This window comes from Lagopus muta, chromosome 14 (genome assembly GCF_023343835.1).
Source record: "Lagopus muta isolate bLagMut1 chromosome 14, bLagMut1 primary, whole genome shotgun sequence".
Lineage (NCBI taxonomy): Eukaryota > Metazoa > Chordata > Aves > Galliformes > Phasianidae > Lagopus > Lagopus muta.
This window is the reverse complement of record NC_064446.1, coordinates 17,868,692-17,882,284: the sequence shown is the minus strand read 5'-3', so window position 1 is coordinate 17,882,284 and position 13,593 is coordinate 17,868,692. Positions and strand designations below refer to the sequence as shown.

The following is a 13,593-nucleotide window of genomic DNA, read 5'->3' as shown; positions in this document are numbered from 1 at the left end:
TGTTTACAGCATCTTGTAATAGTGCCAAATTCCAGATGAAAGGTGACTGTTCTCTGATCCTTTCTCCTTGGTAACTCTAAAGTACATTCCCATGCTTTATGTGCATTTATGCATATACAAAAACATTAAATTCAACCATTAATAAAACATTAAATTCAGTAGGCTCCAGACCATGTATAACACAGGAACTCATGGGCAACCAGCTCTAAGTAGCCCTGCTTGAGCAGGCCTGTCAGACCAGATGACTTGCAGAGATCCCCGTCTGAACTCAACTCTTCTCTGAACTCACAGCCTCACAGAATATTTTGCAGGTTTTCCATGTGTATTCACAGGGCAACTCAAAGAGCAGCACAAGATGTGTCAGCCTGGTGGTCCCCAAAAGGAATCTAAGAACATCTCTAAAACTGAACAATTACATAAAGGAGTGTCATTCAGCATCTCCCCGGCAAACAGCAGAATAAGATGTCAATGCAATGTCTTCATCAGAAAAAAGGATAAGGATTTTCTCCCTCTTTCCAGATTTCTCTCTTAGGCAATAACCCATACTTTCTAGAATTGCATGCAAGTTTGGAAGACAGAAAGAAAAACTCAGAACAGCTCAACAGTTGCTCTGAGGCTCATTGACACTACATAGTCAGCACATAAGCCGCCTTCATACAATGTTCTGTTCTGCCAGAGAACTAGCAGCATGTTCCATGACCACCCCAATGTCTTCCTAAGGCACACATTTCCTGCCTATCAAGACGGCAATAGAGAAATAAGATTCAAAAGTACCAATTTCTGGAAATTCAGGGTTCTCTAGAAATCTCTGCATTCCTTTCTGTGTCCAGAGGAAATTATGTTATGAGGAAAGAGGTACAAATGCTTACTGAACTCAGTGGGTTCTACTGCTAGTTACAGATTAAACCATTTGCTCAATTGCACAATCAAGCTCACAGAAGATACTGAATAGAAACTACATTCCAGCATTTCCCGATGGAAACATTGAACAACAGCTGTTAAAAGCATTTTATCAAAACAGCACATTCAGCACTCTCATTAGCAAGAGAATTTCTATGCAAGACCATGTCATCCAATGCAGAACTATATCTAGGAATTCACTAAGGGTGGTGGCAGATCTGCAGAGGCTTTGATCAAGCAGAGCGAAGTCTAGCAGTCACATCTGTACTGGAAGAAGAAAACAGTGTCCATTCTAAGACATTATCTTGCTCTGGGCCAAGTTCTGCTGCCTAACATCATCAGCTCTGTATCTCACACACTCCACATAGCCTATAACTACTCCAGATTCTTAATTTAAAAAAGATATGATTTAATCTCCCTATACAAGAAGTCAGATCGATTGACCCATACTTACCCAAAGGCTATGATATCAAGCATCGATGTTAAGTAAAAGATACTTAGTAAAGCATCTCGTTCAGGAGGACAAAAGCAAATCCAAACACCAAAATTGAATCTTCAGAAATTCTTCTTGCAATTAAAAGCAGGACAAGTTACTGCAGATGAACTGAATCTAGAAAGCATTCTGGAAAGTCACTGTATGAAAACCTAATAATCAGAGACTATCAAAGCATGCACAAGAAGGCAGAAAGATTAGCATAAGGACAGACTAATTAATCCTTTGCCTCCAAATCAACTCCCTCACAATGATTTAGATAAATAATTTGCCATGGAGATTTTTTGTTGGAAAAGAAGAATATAGAAATATGGTTATAGAGGCATTTTGAGTATAGAGAATAATAGTTTCTTGCGTCCTAGAGTTTCTTGTACTGAACAATTCCTCACGACTTAATCTTCCTCATATTCAATAAGGAGAGGAATTTCCACTGGGAACAGAAAGAATTCTTGCTGCAGTACTTGCCATTCCATGTACTAGTGAGGCACGTATACAGTGCTTTCTAACAGAAGAAAAAATGAACACTTTCTACTTCCCCTTCAACCCTTTGCCTCCCCAACTCAAAACTCCCAAAGTAAAATCAAAGATTTTCTACTGGATCCTGGGTAAGAATTTGTGCATGCTTTAGGACAAGTACTAATGACAAGATGCAAGTTTTTAACACAGTCAGTCAAGGTTTAAAATTTTAAAAGCAACAAAGAAAAGTAAAAGTAAAAGCAACTTAATTGTTTTCCCCAAACATTGGGTAATTCATAACAATTTGACACCAAGACAATATGAAATAAAAAATTCAGCCTCAATCTTCAGCTTTACAAACTTCTGAAGGGCTATTCCTTAGGACAGAAATATTTGTGGAATCTTACAGCAGGCCTTCCATACATTGTCAATAACAAAAATGCTGGGTCGCTGTGATGAATCTACTGTAATTTGAGAAATATACAGCACGAGACACAAGCAAACATGAATGTCTGCATCATGAGCTCTCTGTGATGGTGCTCCCCCATTACAGAACTCAACAACAGGAGAGCTATGCATTTCTATTCATCTTTTCTCTGCAGTTTCATTCCAACAACATATATTCTACATGCAACGTAATTCTGTTATAAGCATTGGATGCTGCTCAGGTCTCAGAACATTGATAAGCATGGCTAATGGTCAAAAAAGAAAATTTGTGCAAGAGCTGGAGTAGGATAAAGCAAGATGACTGATAAAGCAGAATAGTGAGCCCTAATCACCCCACCCCTCTTTTATCCTCCATAAATCGAATTCAGCAATAAGACAAGGTTGTACATCAGCTATTTGTCTGTTCTTGTACTCTGAGAATAGATCTCCTAAAGCTGAAAGACAAGGGCTTCTGGAGTTCTCTAGTATGTCTGCAGACTACAGTGAGTCAGATTTTCCCCAGAAATCTGCTAGAAAGTAAGAATTAGTCTGTAGAAAAGCATCACTGTGACACGGAATTCAACAACTGGCAAACTGACTGCTTTTCCCACTGCACAGAAATGCTCTCACTCTGATTTTACAGGAATCAAAGTGAACAACAGAAATAAAACTCAAGTAGCTTTTTTTTAAAAAAAAAAAAAAATATTGCCAAAATCTTATGAATGATCACCTTTCCTTCTCAACAGCCACCTCCCGTGGATATCTGTATCTACTCCTTCATGTATGCAGACAACAGCACATTTTCTTCATAACTAAGCTTACTAATTTCATCACTAACCTTTTAGAAAAATAAAAACAAGCTCATCTTGCAGTACTAAAATCCATAATCTGGTTTACTCCTCCCATGAGTGAGTCCTTTACATTCAAAAGCACTCAGCATACACCATTTTAGTCACTTCTGGAAGGGGATGGAACATGACAGTTGTGGTCTGTTCTTAAGACGGAATGAATCGTTGTGGGCACTTCTTAACACAGCTGCAGAAGGATACCCAGAGCAAAATAAGACAATGTGGGGAGCCACCCAACCCCGAGGAACTCCACTGTCTGATTATTTTTCCACCATCAGTGCAACAGGTATCTCTAACCCTGGTCAGTTCTCCTCATCAAGATTCTCTCCAGTTAGGGTTATACGGAAGGAATTTCAAAGCAACAGGTTATGTACAGACACATTAGCACTTTCTCCAAGAGGGGGATGAAAAGGAGAAAATTCCTGAGGACGTGCATCCTCTATTCCACGTTCTGAATCCCAGCTTCCCCCCTTGACCTTAGAACGAGCTCTACAAAGCAGTATCTGTTATGTACATTAATCTCAGCTCCCTTCCTTAGGAGAGTTTCCACTCAAAAGCTACAGGCAAATCCTGGGACAGAGACGGGTGTTGTGGAGGGGAGGGCTCCTTAGGATGACTCCCCAGAAGTAAGAGAACCTGCAGCTTTCTTCTTAGGGCGGGTTTTCACACTTTTTACAGGCAGCTGAGGAGAAAGAAAGAGGTATCTTATATTAGTTTACTGCAACACCGAGATGTCTAACAGAAAGAGACAAAGATGCAAAGAGAAAGTAGGACAAAAAAGCTACAGCACAGTGACCCTATTCACATCATCTATTGTTTCAAAAACACTATTTAAATATTTATGTCGTTGCTAATCAGATTACTCTCAGCATATCCTTCAGAAAACAATAAGGAAAGGAAGACATCATGAAACAGGAAATGCAATAGCAAATTGAAGTTGTCTTGGCAAAACCTTAGACATCACAAAAGTTCTAAGCAGTAACACCAACACAGCATTTTCACTGCATTAACTTTTCTGCTTTCTGATGACCATTCCTAATAGCCCAAATCATAGAAACATCTTGAATTAGTAATTCAAACTAAAGAATAATCCACGTATGAAAAACGATATGCTTACAAAGGGCTTTACTGGAGTTTCTGTATTCACAATGAATGGCAGAGAGTCATTACAGCCTTTTCACAACTTCTGAGCCACTTCAACAATTTCCCACTAGAAAACATTTCTCCTTATGTTTCCCTGCCTACTTCCACTGTACTATGGAAGGAAGTAGAAGGGTCAACATTGGAGTAAGCCTTGGAGATGTAAGAAAGATCCAGACCTATTTTGAACACTCTAAAAATATCTACTACCTAAATATGAAAGCAAACCTAGGTCCTGGCTTATGTAATAAAAATACAAAAACTATAGAACGTGACAGCAAGCAGATGGCAAGTCCTCTGATGTAGGACTCTAGCAGCAAACTCTCCAATAACGCTTATAAAAACCAGCTATTAAACACACAGACTATGAAGCCAGAGCCTTCTGACAAAACCTCAGGAATCAATGTCTGTGTTGGAAACAATTTATACACCTGCTCACCTCAGATTTTGTCATCTTCCTAGGAGCTTTGAGGCTCTGTGAACGTTTTGGCAGTTTGTCTCCTGCATCTTCATCTGATGGGTCTGTTCTAATCTCTGATGGGGTTCCATTAGGTCTCTGTGCCACGCCACTCTCCTCTCCTGAGGAGTAACAGGAAGCTAAGAGATGAGAAAAAGGTTTTTTTAAAATATTTTTGAAATGTCATATTCAGATGTGATTTTTAGACTTTACGTGCCGACATCTAATCTAAACTGTCCCATCCTTAAGGACCACATGGAAGAGAGATGTCAAAATTCCTTCAGGAGGACAATCCAGGTACAAGGATTTATTAGTAGTTTGGAAGGAACAAGGAAAAAGAACAGTTTCTCCCAGATAATTTGCAAACTTGTAGTCTTTCAGAGACCTGGCGCATGAAGTCCAGGAATCCTCACTTGTTGGCTTACCAAATGAGGCCTCACACAGTGGCCCAGCAGGGATTTTCTGTACCTGAATCCTCAATAGTTTCAAGGAGGCTTCCTCCAGAGGGGCGAAGCTGTGACTCATGGCTTTGCAAATGCGCAGCATCTTCGTCGCGGATCAGAGTGAGATCCTGCATGCTGAAACTTCGTAACTTCTCAGACAAAACTCCTTGGCCCTAAGCACATAAAAACTGGGGTCAAAGACACTTCACTTTCACCAAAATCATCTCATTCAGAAAAAGGAAGGTGCCACATTCCCCACTACAATACTATAAGACAAGTACAAAGAAACCAACATCACCAGAAAAAGAAGGAAAAAAGTATGCTCCCAAGACCACGGGGAAGAGGTTAGAGCAAAATCCGTTCCACTCTACCTCTGCTCGTCATAAATCAAAGGATGAGATTTACTGCAAGGCAAACTGGTGTTAAGGTAAAACAGACAACAAGTACTAGCACCCCTAACAAACACAACTAATGCCTGGTATACACAGCTAAAGTACTGCCGAATTCCAGAGGGTCACAGAAGGTTAAACCACGTTTGTAGTGCAGGTGTTACATTACCTTTGCAGCTGCAGTAACTGCTGCATTTGCAGCCAGATTTAATCCTCTTTTGCCAACTCGCATCATGGTTTCATAGCTTTTGTCACGAGCCTGAGTAATGTATTCATCAATTTCCTAAGAAAACAACATGCACCACAGCATTTAGCTACCAATGAAAAATAAACCAACAAATGCAAACACTTGATCAGTCTTCCCCATCATCATCTTTAAAACTCACCGCTCATCAGGGCACCTTTTTTTCTTTCAGTCTGCCAGACTAATCTGCCATAGATCAAATAATTATATTTTTTCTGCTACTTACAGAAAGTTTACAAATGCAACTGTAACTTAAGGAATACAATCTCCAAATTATCACATTTGAAACAAAGCAATTGCTTACAGTGAGAATGTGAAAAAAAAGCCTGGCTACAGAACATATGGCTACTAACATGACTGAAAAAAATGTAACTACTGATAGTAGCTATAAGGGCTAAAGATGCTGGGACAGCCAAACACACTTTCTAAGCATTAGGCAAAATACTGGTTACATTATATTCTTCAGTAGGCTGCAGAATGACATAACTGTCAGAGGCAACCATTCTATGCCTACACACATCAGCAGAAGCTCAAATTATGCATCTGAATTTTCATTAAGATTCCCAGCTGAACGAAAATTGAATCAACTTCCAGGCAGGTCAGTATGTTCCAACACGTGAGTACCTTCTCCTTATTGGAGAGCGTTGGGTGCACAAACTTCCTGTAGAGGACACTGGAGCCCTTGGTGTAAGGGGAGAGCAGCCAAATCACAAATGCGATTTTCAACTCGAAATAAAAGGGAAACCTGAGAGAAAGAGAGAAGGGAAAAAAAAAAAAAAAGAAAAAAAAAGAAAAGAAAATAGGGAGAAAGATGGAAAACTGGAATCAAGATCATCACAGAGACAGATGGAGATAATTGGTAGACAGCAGCACAGGCAGAATGAGTAAAGAGAAAGTAAGGACTCAAACATAAAAGAATAATAATAATATAACAGGTCAGAATAGCAGAATCCTCTCTGGAATCCTAGGACACACCTTCCTGGAATTTCATTCAGTCTGGCATGCACAGCCACAAAAACTCCATAAACTGGGCACCTCTCACCCTGCAAACACGCTGATCTCATCGCCACTCACCATTCTTTAGTTTGTTCAAAGACTATCTGCTGAATGCTACTATTGCAGCAGCTTCGTTTATTGGAGTTTTCAATTAAGTATCTCTAGAGCTCTCTAGTTGTTACTAACGCTGGTGGCTAAGAACAGGCAGCATAAGCCTTTCATCACTACTTCTTACTCAGTAAAGTCTCTGGGAAGATACAACAGTGGAGATTCAAATAAGCGAACACAAAATTCCCTGTCTCTGCTGGTATTAAGAGACTTCTGTTTTCAGCGGTTCACTTTTAAGGCAAAGCTCTTGTACTTTTCAGATCTTTGCTTACCCAAATTTTATGCAGGAAGGGGCAAAACAGTGGAGCATACGTAAAGCATATGTAGCCACTTCTTATTTCTTTAAAAGACATAACTCTGACTGGTCTGTAATCTTCCAGATGCATGCAAGACACTGACACTAAAGCAATTAAGAAAATGATATTTTGTTGTCACTGTTGAATGCCTCTGTTTGAATACTGCCACGCATGACACAGTACTGAGGGACGAAAAGCTGCCTCACTCCACCCCTGGTAGTGGAAGACGTTTTCATCATGCAAAATCATCATCTCAGAGCAAAGGCATGCATCCAATCTGCTCCTCCATACAACAGGCTTGCAAAGCAAAACAGGTCCTTTCCTTCTACCATCCTCCCCCCCAACCTTTTTTTTTTTTTTTTGTGCCTCTAACTTTATCACTTCATGGAACAGTATCTCAAAAATGTTTCATGTTATGAATGGATGAAACCCTCTTAAAGAGGCTGTGTCTATCCTAGCTGTCTGAAATTAGATTAAACAGTTAAGACAGCAGCTTAGACACAATGTTTACAACCCCGCATACTTTATGGACATTGAAAACTCCTGCACAAGAGAGAAAGCTTATTCTTAGTACTACCTTTAAAAAAAAAAACTTAAAAAACCCCTAAAAATAATAACAACAAACAAACAAACAAAAAAACAAAAACAAAAAAAAAACAAACAAACAAACAAAAAAAAAAACCCAAAAAAAAAACCACCACACGCTACCAAAGTACTCACCAAGAAAGAACAATGTCTGTGAGCGTTTCTGCAGTGGTGAAAAAGGCAAAAACAATCCAGTACATCATCCACTTTACCTGCAAAAGAGCAATCACTCACATCAGAAAAGAGAAAAATAGCAAAATGTCCTCTCATTAGAGATGACTCATCACTTCCACACACTAAGAAGTCAGCAAAAACAAAAACCAATACATATATAATCGGGAGTATAGCTGCCAAATGTTACATTTAGTACAGAAAACCATGTAATATTAATGTTCACTAAACACATCAATATTATGTAAACAGTAACATAAAATATCATTAGATATATAACATATAATAATGGTGGGTGGCATCACTGAAGGGTTTGCATAAGGAATGGAACTATTTAACATCCTTATCAGTGACATAGAGAGTAGCATTGAATGCACATACAGCAAGTTTGCAGAGGACACCAAGCTGTGTGGTGCAGTCAACACGCCGCAGGGAAGGTGTCATGGTTCTATGTTTTTAGTTTTTGTTTTTGTTTGGTTTCAGTATTCCACATCAAAACATCATGTAGTGTACGGGGCATTAAAGTGTCACTGCCCCAATCCCAGGTACCTATCCCTGTACATTACAGAAGTCACGGGATCTGGCCCTTCCACGTGGGGGGGGCGCTCTCTTGCTGCCTTGCAGTGGGTGCTGGAGGTGCTTTCCTAGCCGTTCCAAGCTTTTCAGGTTTGAATCAGTCCCGGGAACTCTCTCTCTCTCTCTCTCTCTCTCTCATCTTGTCTGATTTATTAATCTCAATTGCAATTAAATTGTATATATTGTGTTATCTTGTATTCCAATATTATAGTAAAATAAGTCTTCCTCCATAGATTGTTGCCGCTGCTCTTTTCCTCCCTTCCTTCCTTCCCATTTTTGTGGGACTGGGGTGGGGGGGGGAGGGCAGAGGCCTGTCACCTCTGTCACGGACATAGATTGATCTGGTCAACTCCGTGACAGAAGGGATGCCGTCCAGAGGGACCTGGATGGCCCTGAGAGCTGGGGCCTTGCAAATGCCACAAAGTTCAACAAGGCCAAGCACGAGGTCCTGCGTCTGGGCCAGGGCAATCACAAACATGAGTACAGGCTGGGCAGTGAGTGGATGGAGAGCAGCACTGCGGAGGATTCGGGGTTACTGAATGGAAAGCTGATGTTGATGAAGCTGGACTTGCAGCCCAGAAGGCCAATTGTATCCTGAGCTGTGTCAAAGGATGCATGTACAGTAGGCTGAGGAAGGTGGTTCTCCCCTTCTCCACTCTCATGGGAGCCCACCTACATACTGCATTTGGATCCCGGGTTCCCAGCATAAGAGAGACAAATTTGTTTGAGCAGGCTCAGAGTGGCCACAGAGATGATCAGAAGGCTGGAGCCCTCTGATCTATGAAGACAGGCTGAGACCTAACAGTGGCCTTCCAGTATTTACAGGGGGCCTACAGGAAAGACCGGGAAAGATTCTTTATTGGAGTGCAGTGGTAAGGACATAAGGTCACGTTTTTAAGCTAAGAGAGGGTAGGTTGAGATTAGCAGTTTGGAAGACATTCTTTGTGTTGAGGGCTGTGAGGCACTGGAATGTGTTGCCCAGACTTGTGGATGCCGCATACCTGAAAGTGCTCAAGGCTGGCTGGGTCTTTAGGCAACCTGATCTCATAGTACATGTCCTTGCCCATGGCAGGGGGATTGGAACAATGCAATCTTTAAGGTCATTTTATGAGTCAATGATTACATTTGTTCAGAAAGGGTCAAAGTTAATTTGCAGATGACACCCAAAATATCAGACTTACTCTGTTGCTAGAAAGAGACAAATTATTTACTTATCCCCAAGCTACACTATCCCTACCTCTTGCTACACTGCTTCCCTATAGGGGCTACAGAGTCACTACAATGTTTCCAACAAGCTTATATAAACATTAAAATATAGTACTGTTGGAGATAAAAGGTGAGGACTCTTAAGGATTAACAGTTGGTTCAAAGACACAAAAGAAAAGACAAAAATGGAAGGAAAAAGACAAAAGAAAGGATAAAAATTTCATTTTCAGAAAGAAAACAATATCAGGAAGAGGTAAGTACCATGGTTACATAAGTTAGCTCATGACACCCAGAAATAATCACAGTAGACTATAAAACTAAGCTCTGTCTTACCAGACCTTTGTAGTAGTAATGCAATGGTCAGGAGAACTGAGTGGAAGTGTGAAGAAGTAAAAAAAACATTGCTATGTTACTGTTCAAATGCGTGGTACGTTTAAATGTATGGCATATTCTCATGTTCAATAAGGGAAATGGATCTGGGCCTTGCCCTCTTCTCCTCTTACCATCATTCATTCTACCCCTCTACCCGCAGAGGAAAAGAAACGCAGTTAAATATGGCAGAGGACTGAAGTTCTAGGTCTAGAAGTCACTGAAGTGTACATCCTCAGAAGCTAGAAAAGCAGAAAGCATGGGGAGTGGCAGATAGGGAAAAATATTTCTTTATTTTCCTTATATTTCTAATCCACAGATTACTAACATCTTCAAAAAACTGACAGTCAAGCTAAGCTATATTTGTTCTTTGATACATTAAAGAGAAGTCAGGTCCTTGTTGCTCAACAGATGAATAAACACCTATTTCAGCTGATTGCACATATGCACATAAATCGCTTCCCCAGTTTGCACCAATAACCTAAATCAACTCACTAAGTACAAAACCATAAACGAAATGTAGATCTATCAAAGCTACACACTACATGTAAAAGGAAAAAAAAAAACATTTAAAACAGCGTAAGGTACCAGAGGCAGTCTGTCAAGGCTGGTTGAGGACTTGAATCTTTGTCACGGTGGGTAAAAGCAATTGCACTGTACTCAAACACCATTGCTGAACTGCATCTGGCATCTCAATCTGTATCACGGTAGCCTTCAGTGCATCATACTCTCCCCATAGATATATCTGCAAGGTCTTCCCCCACCACCTGTGTTGGTTCTTCAGCATTATGAGCAAGTTGTAGTGCACAGACACAGCTAGCTTTATAACCACGCATCACAGCATTCAAGCTTTCCACTGACATTTCACATGAGTAGTTTGAACAGATATCATTCTCCCCTTTACTATGCTTAAACAAAACTTCTTTGTTCTGGTCCCTCTGCTTCTCTTGAAAAACACAAAGCCCTCTAAAGATTAATGATTTGGACAGCTGGAATCTATTATATACATGTTTAGTTCTGATATAGTCCTCTTAAGAATAAATAATTTAAGAAAAGATGGATTTTGTTATTTCAGATGTGTTTCCTTGAATCAAAGATCAGGTTACTAACATGTAATTAGCTGCCATTTTGGTTCTAAAAACTTAATAAAACTAGTACTGTATTTCATTTCTTTTTCATCACCAGATTAAGCAAGACCTGCTGCAATACAGGTAACATTTACCAAAAGAAAATCAAATCAGTGCAAGGTTTATAATCTGCAAGACATCGCGTTTCTGTACCTCAGCAGTCAACCTACCCACAGAAAATAAGCCAGTTCTTACTGTAAAGTGTGCCTACAAATTCAAAGACTACTTGGGGCCATGAACTCCTTAACCTAAGTTCAGTAAGGTTCAAAGTATTCCTGACTATACCTCTAATGCCAACTCCTAAACGCTTTTCTGGATGTCAGCGTATACTGAACATTGACATTTTTCCTTCTCTGCTGAAGGAAAGAAAGAAAGAACGGAAAAGTAAAAATCAGCTGAGCTAACTGTTGTTTTTAAAGCTTTCTACTACGAGACAATTTCACATCAGCCTCTATTACATTCTAAACCCCATGGGCTGAATTTTAGGTAAAGGCACAGGAAATGTCTAGGCCGTTTTATAAGACTAAAGCAGCACAAGAAAGATCCTGCAACATTTATCACTGACGTGCTGTTTTGCAAGTAGTAAACAGAGTTGGTTGGATGAAGAATCTCAGACTATACTGCAAAGCAGCATCAGTAAATTACGTCCTACTCAGTCACATTACCTCTCTTCTCTATCTGACTATTCATTACCCTAAACAGAAATAAATCCATCCTACCCATAAGCCAAATAACTTACCTCCACTAATCACCTTTGAACAACAGCACTTCTCTAAAGGTGGCACATTTCTTCACTGAAAACCCCGTGGTGGTTTAAATAACACAATTGCAACAATAGCATAGGCACAGACAGAGAGAGAGAAATAATTGCAGGAAGGAATGGGAATGAAGACCCGACCAAGAGAAATTGTTGATAACAGCAAGGTAGGTAAGAAAACACAAATCAGGCAAGATTACTCAGGCCATTAGAAGAAAACAGAAGCAGTACTGAAAGAGATGTAGAACGACAGTGCATAAGAAAAGAGTTCAAGAAATAACTCGTCCCTGGACTTTCACGTGCTTCCAGACTGCAGTGTTTCCTCCCACTTCTCCTTCCTCAGACATTTCCTGGGAAAACAAAAAAACAAGCCCCCAACCCACATTTACAGCTTTAAGCCTCCCATTTCAGCACGCATCCTTCTCCAGCAACTTCTCCAAAGCCCGTCGGGGCTGCTCGTTAGGCAGCCTGGCCGACCCAGCAGCACTGCGGGGCGGGCGGCTCCCGGCACCACCGGGTCGAGCTGTGGATCGGCAGGGCGAAGGAAAGTGGAGGAGAGCGCTGGTCACACGGCAAACCCATACTCACGTATTCCTTCACGTTTTTCGTCTTCACGGCCTTGTAGGAGGAGTAAGCGGGGTAGAGCGTACCGAATATCAGCCTGCAAGAAGAACAAACCCCTCAGCACCTCGCGGCTCCCTGCGTCCCGCACCGCCGTCGCCCCTGCCTGCCTCCACGGCCGGGAGCCCCCGGCGGCTCCCACTCCTCCGCGGCCGCCGCAGGAAAGGGTCGGCCGCCCCCACCGCAGCGGCGCCGCCCTTACAGGAGGCCGCCGCTCCAGGGCCGCGGAAGCCTGCGCAGAGCCGCCAGGACGCACCGCGGTCCCCCCCAGGGACGCGGGATTCTTCTCCGGGCTGCAATCCGCGGCACCGCCGCAGCTCCGTTCCAGGCGGCGGCCGCGCCCGAAGCGGGGCACCCGGCCCTCGAACGCCCCGCGCATCCCTTCCTCCCAGACTGCGGTACTCACACCACGAGACGGGAGATGATCCAGGAGACCATGGCGGCGCCGGGCAGGGTCGGGCGGCGACACACGGCTCCGCGGCGGCGGGAGGCGGCTCTTAAAGGGCGGGTCCCGCAGCGAGCACAGTGCAGCCCCGCCCCGGCCTCTTACAGGGGCGGAGTCGACGGGCCGCATCGCGCCCCCAGCCTCTCCGCCCCGTTCGGGCGGTGCCCGCAGCCGTTCGCTCCAGGCGCGAGAACTGCGCGCTCCCTGGGGGCAGAGCGGCCTCTCCCGGGCGGAGAAAGGGGAGGGCGGCGTGGCTGTAAAGAGATCCTGCCGGAAAGATGGTAGGCGAGTAACATGCACGATGTAAGAAAGGCTGCAGAAGAGGGAGCGATGACTTAAGGTGACAGATGCTTCAGGAGCAGCAAAAGAGACTACAGATAAAGCAGTCTTCCAAAGATAGAAGTTACCTGCTCTACAGAGTGCAACACAACAGCCAAAACGCTGCTAAAATCTAGATGACGTAAATTCAAAAATCTTTCCAAGGCTCCCACTTCCCGGGATGCGAAATTCAACTAGTTAACAGACACGAGTCAGTGTCAT

At 42.3% G+C, this 13,593-nt stretch overlaps 1 protein-coding gene across 4 annotated transcripts; it reads right to left on the bottom strand.

Moving 5' to 3' along the window:
* Positions 1 to 2,967: 2,967 nt before the first annotated feature.
* REEP2 (receptor accessory protein 2) lies at positions 2,968 to 13,267 on the bottom strand. Of its 4 annotated transcripts, XM_048960534.1 has the most exons (10): positions 13,015 to 13,053; positions 12,576 to 12,648; positions 11,970 to 12,337; positions 10,238 to 10,345; positions 7,917 to 7,993; positions 6,421 to 6,541; positions 5,722 to 5,835; positions 5,189 to 5,336; positions 4,703 to 4,860; positions 2,968 to 3,805 (listed from the first exon to the last, which is right to left on the bottom strand). In XM_048960534.1, exons 4-10 carry the CDS (start codon positions 10,241 to 10,243, stop codon positions 3,731 to 3,733), a joined length of 699 nt encoding a protein of 232 aa, XP_048816491.1. In that variant the 5' UTR covers positions 10,244 to 10,345; positions 11,970 to 12,337; positions 12,576 to 12,648; positions 13,015 to 13,053; the 3' UTR covers positions 2,968 to 3,730. The 4 variants fall into 4 exon arrangements, with proteins under 4 accessions (XP_048816491.1, XP_048816492.1, XP_048816490.1 ...); XM_048960535.1 differs by lacking the exon at positions 10,238 to 10,345; XM_048960533.1 differs by lacking the exons at positions 10,238 to 10,345; positions 11,970 to 12,337 and having other exon boundaries at positions 13,015 to 13,146.
* Positions 13,268 to 13,593: the final 326 nt, after the last annotated feature.